Genomic DNA, 15689 nt, shown 5'->3' on the forward strand with positions numbered 1-15689 from the left:
AGTCTTTTCTAACATATTACCCATTATGCTTGGTCTCTGGCTAGATACCTTTCAGAGACTGGGAAGATAGCTCAGTTGTTAAGGAACTTGCTGTGTAAGCATGAGGACCAGAGCTTAGTTCTCAGATCTCATGTAAAAAAGTCAGGCATGGTGAGCACATACTTGTAATCCCAGGGCTGGGAAAGAGGAGACTAGTGGGTCCCTGGAGTTCTCTGAGCAGGCAGCCTCGCTTACTTGGTGAACCGCCGGTCACGTGAGAACTTTTCTCAAAGAATAAAAGGGATGGCTGCTGAGCAACAGCTGAGGTGTTTCTCTGCCCTCTATACACAGACACACCTGCACACATGTGCACCTGCGCACACACGTAGGCATACACAAAACCAAGCAAATGAAAACTTAGATTTTTATCTCATTTCATATCCTAAAATTATCTCAAAATCTAGACCTAAATACAAAAAAGCTCATTATATATAATTTTTAGAACAAGAAGAAAAATGAAAGAAAGAAAGAAAGAAAATGTTCATGATCTCAGATAGGGCAAAGGGGTATAAGAACATCAAAAGCAGGATCCATACAAAACATACAAAAGACAAATTGGACTTCATTAAAATTAAAAACTTCTGTGATTTAAAAGACAATTCAGATAATGAAAAGACAGCCGGAGATTAGGAGAAAGTATTTGCAAGTCATACGTCTGATGGAGGACTTGTACCCAGAACATATTAAAAACTCCTGCCACTCGACAATAGAGCGGAGTACCTAATTGGAAAACGGGCAAGAGAGTTGAATAAACATTTCACCAGAGAAGACTATGAATGGCTAATAAGCACATGAAAAGTTGCTCAACATCATTAGTCATTAGGGAAATGCAAATCAAAACCACAATGAGATACCATTACATACTCACTAACAGGGCTGAAATAGAAAAGACCAGGCCTACTGCCTAGTTGCAAGGCTGAGAGAAAGTGGGCCGTTTACACATTGCTGATGGGAAAACAAGGGGAAAAAAAAAAAACAACTTTAGAAAATAGTCTAGTGGTTTCCTAGAAAGTTAAACAGAAATTTACCCTATGACTTCTCAGAAATGATAGATCAAATAGATAAAGAGATTCCAGCGAGGATATAGAAGATTTGAATAAAACAATGAACAAGCTTGTTCTAGCGCTTGTAAACACAGCCCTGCATCCAATGGCTGCAGAATACGCTTTCAAGTACTCAAGGCACATTACAAAGGCTGAGCACGTGTTATACTATAAAACATCCTTCAAAACATTCCAAGGGGTTGATATCCCAGGAACACTTTCTCTGACAGTGAAACAATGTTACTAGAAAGTTCTACCACAATAATAACAATGATGAAAACCACACAGTTATGCTGCCATGGCATAACTCTTGGCATAAACAAGAGATGATGGAGATTAGAAAAATACAGCATAAGCAGATGAAAGCGAAAGTGAAGCACTTTATCAAATGCAGGCAGCCTGAGGCAGTGCTGTGGGTCTGTCACCCCAATGGCTCAGGAGGCTAGCGTAGGACAGTCTGGAGTTTGAGGCCAAACTGAGCTACATAGTGAGACCCTGTCTCAAAAAAAAATGCCTTTTCAGTGATATTTATAGAAAAAAATAGTATAAAGGATATGAATAGCTATCATGGCTTACACACTTTAAAAATCTAGAAAATCTGGAGATTAACAATTTTCCAGCTTAAGAAGTTATACAGAGAAAAATACATTAAGGCCAAGGATTAGAAGGAAAGAGATAAACAGATGTGAACAAGCAAGATAAAATCCTCAGGCAAGAAGATCAACAAAGCCAAAAGCTTGGTGAAAATATCAATAAAATTGGGGAATGCATGGCAGACTTGGTCACTGTGGGAAACAGGAAAGGCACAGATAAACAACACTGGGAATGAGAGTGCACAGGGGCAAAATGCAGATGCTACAGACATGCAGTAAACACCAATAAAATTGAAAACCAAGATGAAAGGTACAAATCCCTCAGTCCGACTGCTTATCAAAACTGACACAAGAAGAAATAAAGACCCCTAGTAGTTCATAAGCCTTAAATCCCTGTAATCAGTAGTTTAAAATGTTCTCACAAAGGAAGCAGCAGTCTGGATGGTGTTACCTTGAAGTTCTAACAAACATTCAAGAGAGACAAAAAAAAAAAATCAAGACTCACATAAAGTATTCCCAGATACAGGATTGGTGGGAACACCTTACCACTTAATCTGTGAGGAGCTACAACTCAGCAAAAATGGAAGAATAGAATTAAATGGATTTTGACAGCATTTAAGACTTAGTATGGGATGTGAGAGATGAAGTAGGGAAGTCTGCAGTGATAGCTAAATAACTAATCCCCCAGTCAGAGAATTTGAAGGCCTGGGCTTAGGAGACATCCCACTGGAGAACAGGATACCCAGGGAATGGCCTGGGATGACAATGTCTCAGAGACCACTTTGTAGGCCTCATGATAGAAGATGGTCCACGAAGTAAAGGCGGATGGTGGGGGCTGGGTGGTGTCCTTGTATAGGAAGTGTGTATGGCCTGGGTTCTAGGACAGGACTAGGCAGAAGGAGTGTTGGGGCCTCACCCCCCACCCCCAGATGCCCTGTGAGCAGGGTCTAGAAACCAGAGCTCCCCTGTGTCCGGCTTTGAGCCACAAACATTTCCTGCAGAAAACAAGAAAGTCAGTCTCTTGGCCCCACTGTGCTCCGCATATCAGCGCGACAGTGTGAGCTTAGCTTGTAAAATAAACACTGCGGCAGGTCCAGGTCCAAAAAGAGCTAAGAACACCATGGGGAAGAGAAGGGCGTGGGTTCTGCAGAGAGCCAGAGGACCCCAAGGAAGCCAGTGGGGGGCCCAGGCAGAGCTAAGCAAAAGAGAGAAGGGGCAGGAGCCAGAACTCTGGGGTTCTTGTTATAGGGATAACAAACTGGCCTATACTGTCTTGAATTGCCACCAGTCCTGACTTCTGTAGCCCCTGGATAAGGTCACTGACCCTTACCCAGCCTTAGCTCTCAGAGCTGATTCCAGCCTCATTTCCAAAGGATCTCGCACTTCTGAATTGTTCTTCCCTTTCCCACATCTGTGACTGCCATGAGGACCAGCGCTTGGTAGAACTAGCTGTGTGACCACAGGAGACTGCTTGATCTTTTAGAACAAAGGAATCAGTAATACACAGTGACTGCATGACAGGAGTCCATGTGCATGGCTCCCCGGTATGGGTCCCTGGCCTAGACCTAAGGAAACTCCTGGTCGGGGAAACCGAAGCACCCCTGAACAAGATCAGCTTGTTTCTCCTGGGAAACTCTTACAAGTAGACACGCCAAATCTTCTTGGATCCTTAGCCTGATCCCCTTCTGAGAGTGAGATCCAGCTTTTTGTGAGTGGGGTTCAGCCCTGTTGTGTGGGTGGCCTATGGTGGGACACCCTTCACAGCTGAGGGGCTAAGCTGAGCTAGGTGAGCTGCTGGGCACTGGAGACTTGACTTTGACCAGCCTGCAGCTGGCCTGGAGGGGTGGGAGGGAGGGGCTGTCAGCAGGGAAGCCCAGGGACTCTGGCTGAGCTCAGCCAGGCTGGCTGGCACTGGCTCGGCTCTGGGACTGCTGGGCTCCCAGGGATTTCCTGTCCCCTACTTCCCAAGGTCAGCAGGATTGCGCTTGGGTTGTTTCTGGTCCCGATGGTTACGTTGATAACTGTGATAATGTGGGGCCCCAGCCATGCCATCGTGCCCTCTGGGCCCAGCAAAGCTCTTTCCCAGGGTCTGTCCCCACAGGGGGCAGTGGTCCCGGACAGGGGAGGGACTGGGCAGACTGCCATAGGCCTTTTGGGTCAGTGCATCTTTTACAGCCTCTTGATGTACAAATGAAGGTCCAGGCTAGAGTTCTGGGAGATGCCTTGGTTCCCTGTGGACCATGGCCTTGGACAGAGGACTCACTCCTCCCTCTTAACCATTTTGAGGCAGGGGGTAAAGATGAAGGGTGATGTCCATGAGGTGTTTGTGCAGGATCCCAGCATCCTTGCAAATCTGGCTCAGAGCCCAGACAGGGCCAAGGTCACCAGGAGCTCTGAGGATCGGCCTAGCTTTGTTCCTAAACCTTGCTCCCAGAGACCATGGACTCTGGAAAACCAGTCCTTTGTTGTTCTGATCTGATGAAACATTGACACGTACTTCTGCCCCTGACTCTGCCCCTGGGCCAGTACAGGTTCTACCTTGGTCACAGAGTTATGACCAGGTTTTTAAACCCCTATTGCTGGTGGGCAGCCATATCTTGAGTCTGGAAAGGGAGACCCTGGTAAGAGACAATACCTATCACCTTCTGTCACTTACAGGAGACACCAGGTCTGGGATTAAGGGTAGCCTGTTGTGTGTGTAATGGGGAGAAGGGGAAAGGTGAACAGTTAGAACGGGCTAGAACTTGATCAGGTCAGGAATTTGTGGTGGCTCCTAGTACTGGAGACAGCAGGCTGCTTTGAAATTTTTGGCGAGAAAAGGCTCACATACTCAGGATTTGGTCTATGCTATCTGAGGGTCAGGGGAGACCTTCCTGATTCCTATCGGTAGTAAGAGTGGTCAGCAAAGGTGGCCTTGACCGGAAAGACTTGGGGTTGTCTGAGAGGTTAAGTAGGAGACTCAAACCAGGGTGTCTGTCACTGGTCCAATAGGCCCATGTATAAAGAAGAGGGAAGTCAAGGGTATCCTTGATCGCGCAGACAAAAAACAAGGCTCTGAAGCCACCACTGAGCCTAGGCCTTGTGAACTGAACATCCTGAGTATCTTTTCCATCCTGCCAGATGTGTACAACCTTTGTTCTAGCTGGGCACTCTGCTGATCAATGGCCATAGTACTGCCCTGCTCAGGTCTGGGATGCTACAGGTTATGCCAGGTCCTATAGTGAAACTAGGTGCTTAACATATACACCCCTAGGGTCCCAGAGAATATCTGGAGCCTAGACCATGCCCCCTCCTGATTCCTTTTACGGACCACAGAGCTCCATGGCTGCCCCAGACTGGGGACACTTGTGCTAGTGAGGAGAAGAGAGACTTCAGAGCCCAATGCCCAGGATGTGTTAAGAAAAGGAAAGCTGACTTGTCCTATGTGGGCCAGACTATCCTTGCCTACCTGCCCAGTTGCAGCCCATATTGGAAGAGAGCCAGAGCCAGGCGTTGCTAGGGCAACCCAGCAGCAACTACACTCCCCACTCAACTGAAATTCCACTATTTTTAGCCTCCTAGTTATGTTCAGATAAAATCCGTGTATACAGACAAGTTGTCTGGCAAGATAACGGCACACCTCAAACTGCAGAGACTTCAAAGAGTAGCAGTGGGTTGTACCACAGGCCCAAGAAAGCTCCCTGGGTGAGTCAGAGCCTCCAGCGGCTCGTGAAAGGTAGGGTGTTGGGCACAGAACATGGAGGGCAGTGGAGTAGCCTAGTGGCCTAGCTAATGTCAGCTGTGACATTCTGGAACATGAGATTGTGAGCAGTCAGTATACAAGGGTATATATATATATATATATATATATATATATATATATATATATATATATAGGGTATGCCTATAGTAGTGGATGCTAAAAATAGCCTGGCCAGGCAGATTGAGCATTACCTACCACACTATCTTGAGACGGACTTTCCACACTAGTAAGGTTCAGGGTAAGTAAAGGTCAGCACCTTTCAGGAATCTACCCTATCCAGTTCTGAGTCTTCAGAAGGTTTGGCCTATTCAGAGCAAGGATCCTACCCAGGTAACCTATGGGAAGGTTGATGGGAGCCTGGCTGTAACTACCTCCTGACTAGGACACAACCAGGATGCACTTAGAGCAGAAAGCTCAAAGGGTAAGGAATGGAGGGAAAGAGCCAGGTCATGTTCAAGGTTTCAGTGTGACTGACTTTGAGGTCTTACTCCTTCCTTCCTAGGGCAGAGGCAGGGTCACAGGCCTTGGGACATTAGACAGAAGCAGCCAGCAGGTAGGCAGGCTTCTGATTTCCTAAGCACACAATTGTGAGATGTATTGCCCATCCACCACGCATAGTGTACTTCTCAAGAACCCCACAGAGGAGATCAGCAGAGTGCAGTGGTGCAGTGAGATGCTGCCCTTGGGGTAGTGCACTGGCTGAGGAGGGTGACTATCGGAGCTGACAGAGTTGATGTGGGAGCCTACCTTGTCTTCCACCCGGTTCAGACGGGCACCAATGGTGTTGCTGCCACGGTCCTTGCTCTTCTCTATGGGATAAAGCACAAAGTCAGGGGTATGAGGCTGTGGGTGTGGGTTTGGGAGCCTGGATAGACCGAACCCAAGGAGCAGGAGTTGGGGAGATGGGTAAAGATGCTCCTTTAAAATTCTCTCATGGCTAGAACAGCAGGGTCAGGGCAGCAAGAGGCTCTATAGTGGCAGAGTGGATCTGGGCTCCATCCTTGCTCCTCCTGGCTTTGGAACCCCTGAGAGTCTTCCAGGAGGGACAGAACTCTCTGTCCAGGGGTTGATTCAGCTGGGTTGTGATACCTACTAGGCTTGAACCAGGCCAGGGTGTCTTTGTCTCAGTGGTCCCCAGCATTGGATTATGCCCCACAGTCCCACTTGAACCTCTGCTAGTACTGTCCCCAGGAAAAATGTGCCTTGCTTTTTCTCTCCCTGGTGCGACTTAGCCCCTTATCCTGAGGACCTGGGGGTTCCCACCAAGCCAAGAACTAGCCCACCCAATGCCACTGTGCATCCCTGAGCACCTGAGCCATCATGGCCCCTGAAACTCTGGACTGGCTGCTCATCTGATTCATGCACCACACCAGGCCCTACCATCACAGGAAAATGTGCCCTTGGTTCACACTACCGTACCCAGAGTCTGACTATGATGCTTTAGAAATCTGTTATTTAAAGTGACACAGCAAGTCCTGTCGTCACCAAAACATCCCATTATACAGCCTGTCTCCAGACACTTTGCCTACCAGGGTCTATCTGCTCCTTCTGGCTTCTACACAGGAGGTCCTAGTGGCCTGTTGTGATGAAGAGGAGCGGGCAGAGCAGGGGTGAAGGGGTGAGAGAGTCAGTCATGGGTTGCCCTGTTCAGGTACCAGTGCAGACACCCACCTGAGATAGGGATAAACAAAGATGGCTTTCCGATGGACTGGTCCAGCCTGGGAGAGAAGAGAGGGACACCAACTCACACAATGCTTGGGGCACCACAAAGACAGGCCATTGTGTCTAGGGGGACAACATGACACTCACTCCAGGGGTATCTTCCATTGCCACTCCAAGACCTGCCAAGAGGCACCCAAGACCCTGTGGCCAATGCTCTTGAGAGAGCCAGTCAGGAAGTTCAAAGATGAGAGGCAGAAGCTGAGGTGCTTAGACTTCTTCTCTGGATGGATGAGTGGAGGGAGAACAGAGAAGCTCTGAACCTTTGGCCTTGTCTATGGAAGGTACAGTCATTTCTCCCAGCTGCACCCCATGATATACACAGAGCTAGGTTTGCAAGCTAGACCATGAAACTAGCCTTCTAGGTCCAAACCTGTGCTGGGCCCCAGGGACCACATTGCTTCCATGATAAAAAGGGTTGACGTCAGAATCCCAGACTGTGTTGACTCTGAATGGTCAGGATACTTAGTTCCACCCCAGTGGCAGGAAGATCCATGGATGGAGGCTAACTCAGGGGTGGGCCTCACTAAGAACTCTTTCTCTCCCTGTGAGGCCAGGGCCCTCCCAGGGCTGTGTCGCCATACCCATTTCTGTGCCCACCTTCTCTGTAGTTCTTTAATGCGCACCATAAGGTTGAGGTGGCCCTGAGAGTACTGCTCGATGACGTCCCGCACATCATAGGGCTTCCGTGCTTGCTGCAGGTCAGAAAGACACATGTCACTTTCCTCTGAGTCCTGTAGGCTCAGTTCTAAACACAGACAGTGAGGGGGGCAGCGATAGGGAGGAATGGCTTGACCCTTGCAGGTTGCCAGCATAGCCGTCTGGGCCATCACCGCTTGTCATCTCACCAGCAGGACTAGACAGCTCCTGCCCGTCTACTGGCCCTCATTCCAAGCCTCTTCAGGAAGAGCTGGCCTAGCAGGCCAGAGACATGGTGCTGCATAGCCACAGTGCATCTGGGCCCTAGACTGACGATTGATATGCTTGCTGCTTCTCAGGGTGGGGAGTTAGTACACCACATGTTCCAGACGGCCCCCAATGCCACACGGACTTCCCCTAACACAGTCTAGCTCTCATGAAGGAAGGACCTGTCATGCCCAGGGTAATTCTGGGCACCACACATCTTCTGTGGCCTACACACCCAGTGACGGTTATGAGGCCAAGTTTGGGACAGCACTTAAACAGATCCTTGGTCCTGTGTGTGTGTAGTTATGACAGCCTTAGAACTGCGCTTGATAATGTCTCCAGGTTTTATGATCTTCTGAAGACGGAGACGTAAGCCCTGATCCTCCCTTGTATAGGATGAAATTCTGAGCCTTGTTCCTGTCTTCGGTAAAACAGGACACTGAGTCTATTCCTCTTTTCTGGAAAATGGGTTGCTCAGGTCTATTCTGCTATGTCTAGGAGGGAATGAGAATAAAATAAGATCTAAGATGAGAAAAGCCAAGGAATCCTGAGGCAGCACCTTGTCAGTCAGAGGTGGCAATGACTGAGTCCAGGACCTGAGTTTCTCTGTAGTGTACACTGAAGGTCACTCTCGGTAATAGGGAAGGGAATTTGTGGGCCAAAGTGCTTTATGAAGTGTGTGGCACCTCTAGGCCTGCCTGGTAGCACATGGGGAAAACGAGCAAGGGAGGCAGAAACTACACTTTGAGGCAGTGCGGGCCTGGACGAGGAGCAAGACAAGTCCTTATGTTGGTCTATGGATAGTCTGAGAGTCTGAGGGCCACTGTGCCCAAGTGTGCATGGGTGCCTTTGCTAGTCTCTGCAAACGTGTGTGATCAAGTGTGTGGTGGGGAAGTGGGAGAACGCAGGCCTGCAGGAGCAGGATAGGGGAGTGTAAGCAGTTAAGAAAGATCAGAGAGCCAGGTAATGGTGGCACATGCCTTTAATCCCAGCACTTGGGAGGCAAAGGCAGGTAAATATCTGAGTTTGAGGCCTGGTCTACAGAATAAGTTCCAGAACCAAAAAAAAAAAAAAAAAAAAAAAAAAAAAAAAAAAAAAAATGGAGGAAGATCAGATACCCCACTAATTACCCATAGTCAGCAGTTCTCCAGGCCTATCAAGACTTATCTTAGAAATGCCAAACTCCCCTCCAGGACCTGGTTGGGGCTGGGGGAGCCTCTATCAAATATCTGCCTGGAGTTACTATCTAACAGACCATCCCAATTTTCTCCTAGGGCAACAGGAGCCAGAGATGAGCCAAGATAATGCCGCCTGTCCAGATTGACCGGCCTGTGGATGTGGGTGCTCGAGGCAAATTTTCAAGGGCTAAGAGGCCCTGGCTCCTCAGGCCAGACACAAAGGCGATTGGCCAAGGACTTATCGGCCAGCGAGGCGCCTGCATCAAGACCAGCAGGGCCAGGTGGGGAGCAGGTGGGTGAATGGCTGAGGAAAAAAATCACTAGGTCACTAGGGTGGCCTAGAGCCATTGGGGCCTTCCTTACAAGGGTTCCCTCTTTATCTGTCTCACTCTTTCTTGGAGGCCTGCCACCCCCTGTCCATGTGTCCCCAACAAGAAAGTCAGCTCACTGTAGAGCCCTTACTTTTCTTTACTGAGAAGCCTCAGTACCCCCACAGTGCCCCTCTGGCACCTGGACTGAGTGTCTAGGGGAGAAACAGAGAGCAGGAAGGTCTGAGTTGTTTGGCCTGTTCTGGCAGCTTCCTGAGCCACTGTTAGTACCTAGTGTCCTGAGCCTGAAAGTGCAGGGCTCTGGGGCTTTTTCTCCTCAGCTTCCAAACATATCGACAGGCAGGCAGGCCCCTTGCGTGTGCCACGGAGACCAGTGGGTCTGTGTGGACCTCTGACTCAAAGGGGGACTTGCTTGGAAACCATGAGGGTCCCTGTGTTCCACTGGGCATCCAGACTGAAGAAATGAACCCCAGGGAGCCATGGGCCTACCTAGCATAATAGCATAAAACCTAGCAAGCAGGTACCATACTGTCTCATGTGGAACCTAGTCCAACACCCACAGGGGCTACTTCTCAGCCTGGGTACTGTCGTGGCCTAGCAATTTCTCATGACCTTTTAAACATTAGCAAATTTAAGCTACACTGCTCCCCAGTGTCACACCCTAGCCCATCCTTTGCCCCTAAGAGACTGTCTTGTCAAGGTGTAATTCCCCATGGGGTTCTTGTGGCTCCTTGCCAACCTGGGAAGAGCTGGTTCTATGGGAGACTGTTTCGTCCCCCAATCTCCTTTAGCACCCCGTGAAACTGTAGGGGACATGACTTCTAAGTGGGGGGAGAAAGAGCATCAGGCGCAATCTCCATGGGGCCTGGATTCTCCTAGTCCGCTGCCAGGTGCCTTCTGGGTTTGCCCCCTGCTGGATGCCATCCTTATTCCTTTTGACACTATGAAGTCCCTCGCCATGGTGGGAGCTTGGGCATAACTTGGTCTACTTGAGTTGCGACAGTACCAGGGGGTGCAGGCTATCAAGTGGGCAGCAGAACACCACCATGATACTGTTGAATGTGCACCATCCAGGGTAGCAGTGAGTAGCTAGGGTGAGGAGCCACATGCTGTTCTCATTAGTGTCAGGAGTTTGGCAGGAGGTCCAGTGGCCAGCCCAAGGGCTATTCTTAGGGCTGGAACATAGCAGTTGAGATGCTGAGGACTACAGAACAGTGAGTAAGACCCATGTCGCCCAAAGCTCCTCTTAATATAATGCTGATAACCTGGGATGAGAACTATGTCTTAGCCCCTACCTCTCACAGAGGAGGGAGGTTTTAGTTGCTCCAGAACTGGGATGGGGGCTGTTCTGAGGGGACAGCAGGAGCCTGTGTCAATCCCATGGCCTGGTATGGAAGGTGTGGCCTATAACAAGACTCAGGGTTACCACAGAGATTGTCTTTGGAGACTAAGATAGGCTGCCCCAGTTTTCTCTCCCCAGAGACAAGGACCTTGTGGCAAGAGAATGCCTTCCTCTCCTTGCTGCTTCTATTGACAAAGTGGGGAGTAAGACTCTGTCCTCCCCATGATTTCTGCTCACAATTGTCCCACAGCAGAGGAGGAACACAGTCTGCCACCTTATTCCCCGAGAGCCCTGGTCTCAGAGCCTCAGGAGATCAACTCTGGAGGTATGCTGGCAGCAAGTGGATCCCAGAGCTGCAGTTTTGCCAGCTCAGGAGCCCTTGTTCATTATGCAAGATGCAGTATAGGTAGGGTAGGATACAGAAAGCTCCAAGGTGGCTGAGGACAGAGGTCACTTCTTGTTCAGGTGACATTACCAGGTTGTCACTTTCATAACCTTACACAGAAGGAGAAGTAAGGCCATGAAGTTCCTGTTAACAATCCAGGTGGAGGGACAAAGAACCCCTGGGCCATTATCCTTGAAGGAGCCTGCTGTCTTCGGGAGTAGTGGAGATTCAAGGACTATGGTCACAGATTCTTGGTACCTAAGACTGAGGACATACTACTACTCTAGTCTTCTTGGGGCCAATTGCACAATTGGACTTGAGCTCACCTGGAATTTCTTCTTGGCTACAAAGTACTGCATGCGCCTGATCACCTTGATGGTGGCCCGATGATGCTCTCGCAGCCTGTGGAGGAGGGGGAGCAGAATGTGAGCAGGTTTTATGCTGGTAACCTTTCAACACATGTCAAAGGTACTCTTGCCAAACATGGATGAACTCTCCAGGAACAAAGAGAACATTCTATCTAGGGTTTGCTCTAACTCTAGAGAAGCCAGAGGCTAGGGATTCCTAAAGGGGAAAGGGAGGGTTGTCTCACCACAGGTAGGGAGACAGATCCTTTCCCTACTTGTATTTCAGAGCTAGGGTGGGTGTCTGTACCCCCAGTTTGCAAGGGTTGCAACCCTTAATAGCAGAGTCAGAGAATGCTCTTGGAGGGGTAGGATAACAGCCGTGCTATGAGGGCACTGTTCATAGAGACTGTTCAGGATTCTTCATTGGTTTGTCTCTAAGGCTCCATCTAGAAATAAGGTCCTTTTAGAAACCATCACCAGAGAAAGCAGGCCTGTGATCAGACATCTGAGTGCACAGAAATAAGACTAGAAGGCATCCAGGCAATGGAGAAACCGGGAGAGTCTGTAAAGCTCAAATTTGACCAGCCAGACTAAACCGCATTGGCAACAGAGAGCTGCTGGGAGCCTTTGAGAAAGCTAGACTCGAAGGGCCCCGAGCCCAGAAAACAAGAGGCAAGAGGAAGCCAGCCTAGCCTCCAGGCTGTGCTTCCTTCTCAGAGAAGTGTGGGAAATGTCTACACCAGATGGAATGGTGGGGCTTCCTGGGCTGTGGGGAAAACAGTGGAGCCTGGGCTACAGAGTCACCAGGATACAAGTGACAGGATTCCAGAGAACAAAGGCTATCAGGGTATCTTTTTTCACACAGTTCCCCCTTGGAAATAGCTGTGGGTTCTCACAGAGCACAGTGCTGCCGGGAGGGAGTAAAAATGAAACAGAGAAGCCAGCAGGCTTTTGCCACTGAGGACAGCAGGCTTGGGATTCAGACTATTTTAGGATGGGGGCCCCAGGAAGCAGCCAAAAATTTTGATTGAGGTCCCCCCAAAACCTCAAGTCCAAACTAGCCCAGATTTCTTTTTCATAGTAGAGGAAAACCTAGTCATCTGTACAGAGATGTCTTGGAACTTCTGGCTTGTTTTTTGTTTTGCTTTGTTTTGTTCTTATATAAAAGCTGAAGATGAAGGGGAAAAACAGATCCTAGCTAGAAATCTTCAGGTGGTGCGTTCTCCAGTCTTACCTGCTACAGGCTCTCTAGCCTCAGGAGATAGCTGTTTACACACTGCCTGAATCTGAGCTGACCTTGTGACCTAATGTGACTGCAGAGTCCCGGGGAGCTTACCATGTGTGGAAACCACAGGTGTTGGGAGTGTGGCTGGGGTGGTGGCAGGGAAGTAAGTGGAGGTGCCCAGCCATCAGCCAGCACTGATTGTAGGCGTGTGACCGAGCCATCTTGAACCACCCAGCCCTAAGCAAGCTACTGACGACTGCTGTTGCCTGAGTCATCCTAAGCACAACCACAGAACCACCTTCCAGTAGAGCTGAGTCCAGGCTCCTAACCCAGGGAACTGTGAGCAAGACAAATAAGTGTTAAACCACAACATTGGTTATGGTTTGCTGCTCAGTAGTAGACAGCTGATAAAGAAATTAGAAGCTTGACCCATAATCCCAGATATTTAGAAAGCTGAGGCAGGAGGATTATAAATTCAGGCCCTTCCTGAGTAACAGAGTGAGTTCAAGGCCAACCTTGACTACTTAGTGAGATCCTGCCTGAAAAAAATGGCTCAGCAGTTAAGAGTACCTGTTGCTTGTACTTCTAGAAGTCCTGGGTTCAGTTCCCAGCACCCACATGGCATCTTACAACCATCTGTAGCTCTGGCTCCAGAGGATTCAATGCCCTATTCTTAACTAGAAGGATACCAGACACACACATGCTGCACATATATACATGTAGGCAAAACACATATATACATAAGATAAATAAGCAAAACTTTAAAAAGATTTTTTTTTAAAAAAAAAAGGCAGGGGAGCTGGGTGTGTTGATACATGCCTTTAAGTCCAGTACTCAGAAAGCAGAGACAGGTGGATCTCTGTGACTTGGAGGCTTGCCTGGACTATACAGTGAGTTCTAGGCAAATTAGGACTACATAGTGAGACCCTGTTTCAGAAAGCAGGGGTGGTGCTGGAAACATAGATTAGTGATAGAATGCTTTCCTAGTATGAACTGGTTTCAATCCCTAGCACAGAGGAAAAGAGATAAAGGAAGGAAGGGAAGAAGGAGGGAAAGAAAAAAGAAGAAAGCTATTAATTAGAATTCAGAGGTTGTGAATTCATTGTAACATCAGCCTTGTGTAATATTTAGCATTGATTTTTAGGAGCATCAACAGGCGGATGACAGAAGGCTGGGACGTGTGGTGTTGTCTGCAAACACTGAGCCCTCTAAGTGTATTGGAGGGAGAAAGAACTTTGTTCTTTAGGGAGGAGTATGAACATAGAGGCTGTTAAAGATAGATGAAAATCCCTCTTTGCTCCTGCCATTAAAAATCTGAGTCTGTTTCCACCACAGTGTTGTAAGCTTCGGCCTCAAAAGACCTACAGATTTCACTTTTACCCTCTCAGAAAACTTCTGCCTCCTGGACAAGTCCGAGCTAGCCTGCTAGTGAGTGAAGGAGGAGAGTTGAAGGGTTCGGATGACAGCTGACAGCTTCAGGCATGTGAGGCTGACACTGCTCAGCCACCAAGTGAGTGTTCTGCCCCCCAGGAGTGCGTCCAGCAGGGCAGCCCAGAGTCTGACCTACAGAGTCATTGGTAGATAGATGGCTGTGGCTTGCATCAGACTTTCTAGATGAGAGCTTTAAGATAACTGTGATGGATAGAGTCAAGAAAATAGATGAAGAGATGAGGGGTTTCACCATATGATAAAAAACTATCTCCAAATACTGAAAAAGAAACTCTATAAAAGTCAGGCATGGTAGCACATGTCTGTCATTCCAGCACTTGGGAGGTAGAGGCAAGAGGATCAGGTGATTCAAGGTCATCCTTGGCTACACAGAGGTTTGAGGCCAACCTGGGTTACCCAAGGTACTGTCTCAACCACATTCCATGATTCCCTCTAACAATAAATAAAAGAGAGAAAGGGCAACACAATAGTGGAAATTAGGAATGCAATTGGTGATTTGATAAAAGAGACAATATAGTAAAAAAAATAAAAATAGTAAGAAAAATGGGTAAGAATAAGATGGTAGAGAATGTGCATCTAAGTGAATTGATATTACACTAAGTAGATGAGAATTGTTAGTCAGGATTAAAAAGCTAAGACATGAACTCACTAAAAGGGTAAACAAAGATACTGAAAATAAAGGGGCAGAGAAACAGGTATCCTAGCATAGTTCTCTAAACATAGGCATCTACGCACCATCACCAGACCCTGCCTAGTCAGACAAAGATCTCAGAGTTGCAAAATTACCAGCTCAGGGTTACCTGGTAAAGAGCTTATCTCACAAGCGCAAGGACCTGCCTTCCTTCCCCAGAACCCTCATTAAAGGTTAAAAAAAAAATCTAGGTATGGCAGCATGTGTTTGCAATTCTAAGGTTGGAGAGTGGAGACAGGAGATACCTGGGGCTCACTGGCCGACTATCCAAGCCCGCTTGCCAAGTTTCAGACCAGTGAAGAAACCCTGTCTCAAAAAAAACCCCCAAAAAACCCCCCCCAAAACAAAACAAAACAAAACAAAAAACCCCAACCAACCAAACAAACAAACAAAAACCACCACCACCACCACCAACAACAAAACTGCACAGCAAAAAATGGCATCCAAGGTTTCACCCACGCCTATATGAAAAAGTGTCAGTTCAGCAGGAAAAGATCAATTCCAAATCTGTATGCACCTACAAATAGAGTCTTAAAACATATAGAGCAAACTGGGAGAACAAAATGGTAGAATAAAAATCTACAGCTATGTAATGGTTATGGATTGAAAAATGGCAAAACATCAAGAGAAACAAATAGGAGCAATCTGAGTGTCAGTCTGCCCTCACCGACATGGACAGAGGACAAAGCCACGCCATCACA

General features: G+C 48.1%; 1 protein-coding gene across 2 annotated transcripts in view; it reads right to left on the reverse strand.

Moving 5' to 3' along the window:
- Kcnq1 (potassium voltage-gated channel subfamily Q member 1) overlaps positions 1-15689 on the reverse strand; it is a 324147-nt gene that overhangs the window by 57183 nt on the left and 251275 nt on the right. For both annotated transcript variants that reach the window (XM_085693393.2, XM_048458194.3), the window contains 4 exons: positions 11603-11678; positions 7737-7831; positions 7089-7135; positions 6165-6226 (listed from right to left, as the gene is read on the reverse strand). In XM_085693393.2, coding sequence (XP_085549519.2) covers positions 6165-6226; positions 7089-7135; positions 7737-7831; positions 11603-11678 — 280 coding nt within the window. The remainder of the gene's footprint in view (positions 1-6164; positions 6227-7088; positions 7136-7736; positions 7832-11602; positions 11679-15689) is intronic.

Source organism: Myodes glareolus, chromosome 7 (assembly GCF_982192425.1).
Source record: "Myodes glareolus chromosome 7, mMyoGla1.1, whole genome shotgun sequence".
NCBI classification, from domain to species: Eukaryota; Metazoa; Chordata; class Mammalia; order Rodentia; family Cricetidae; genus Myodes; species Myodes glareolus.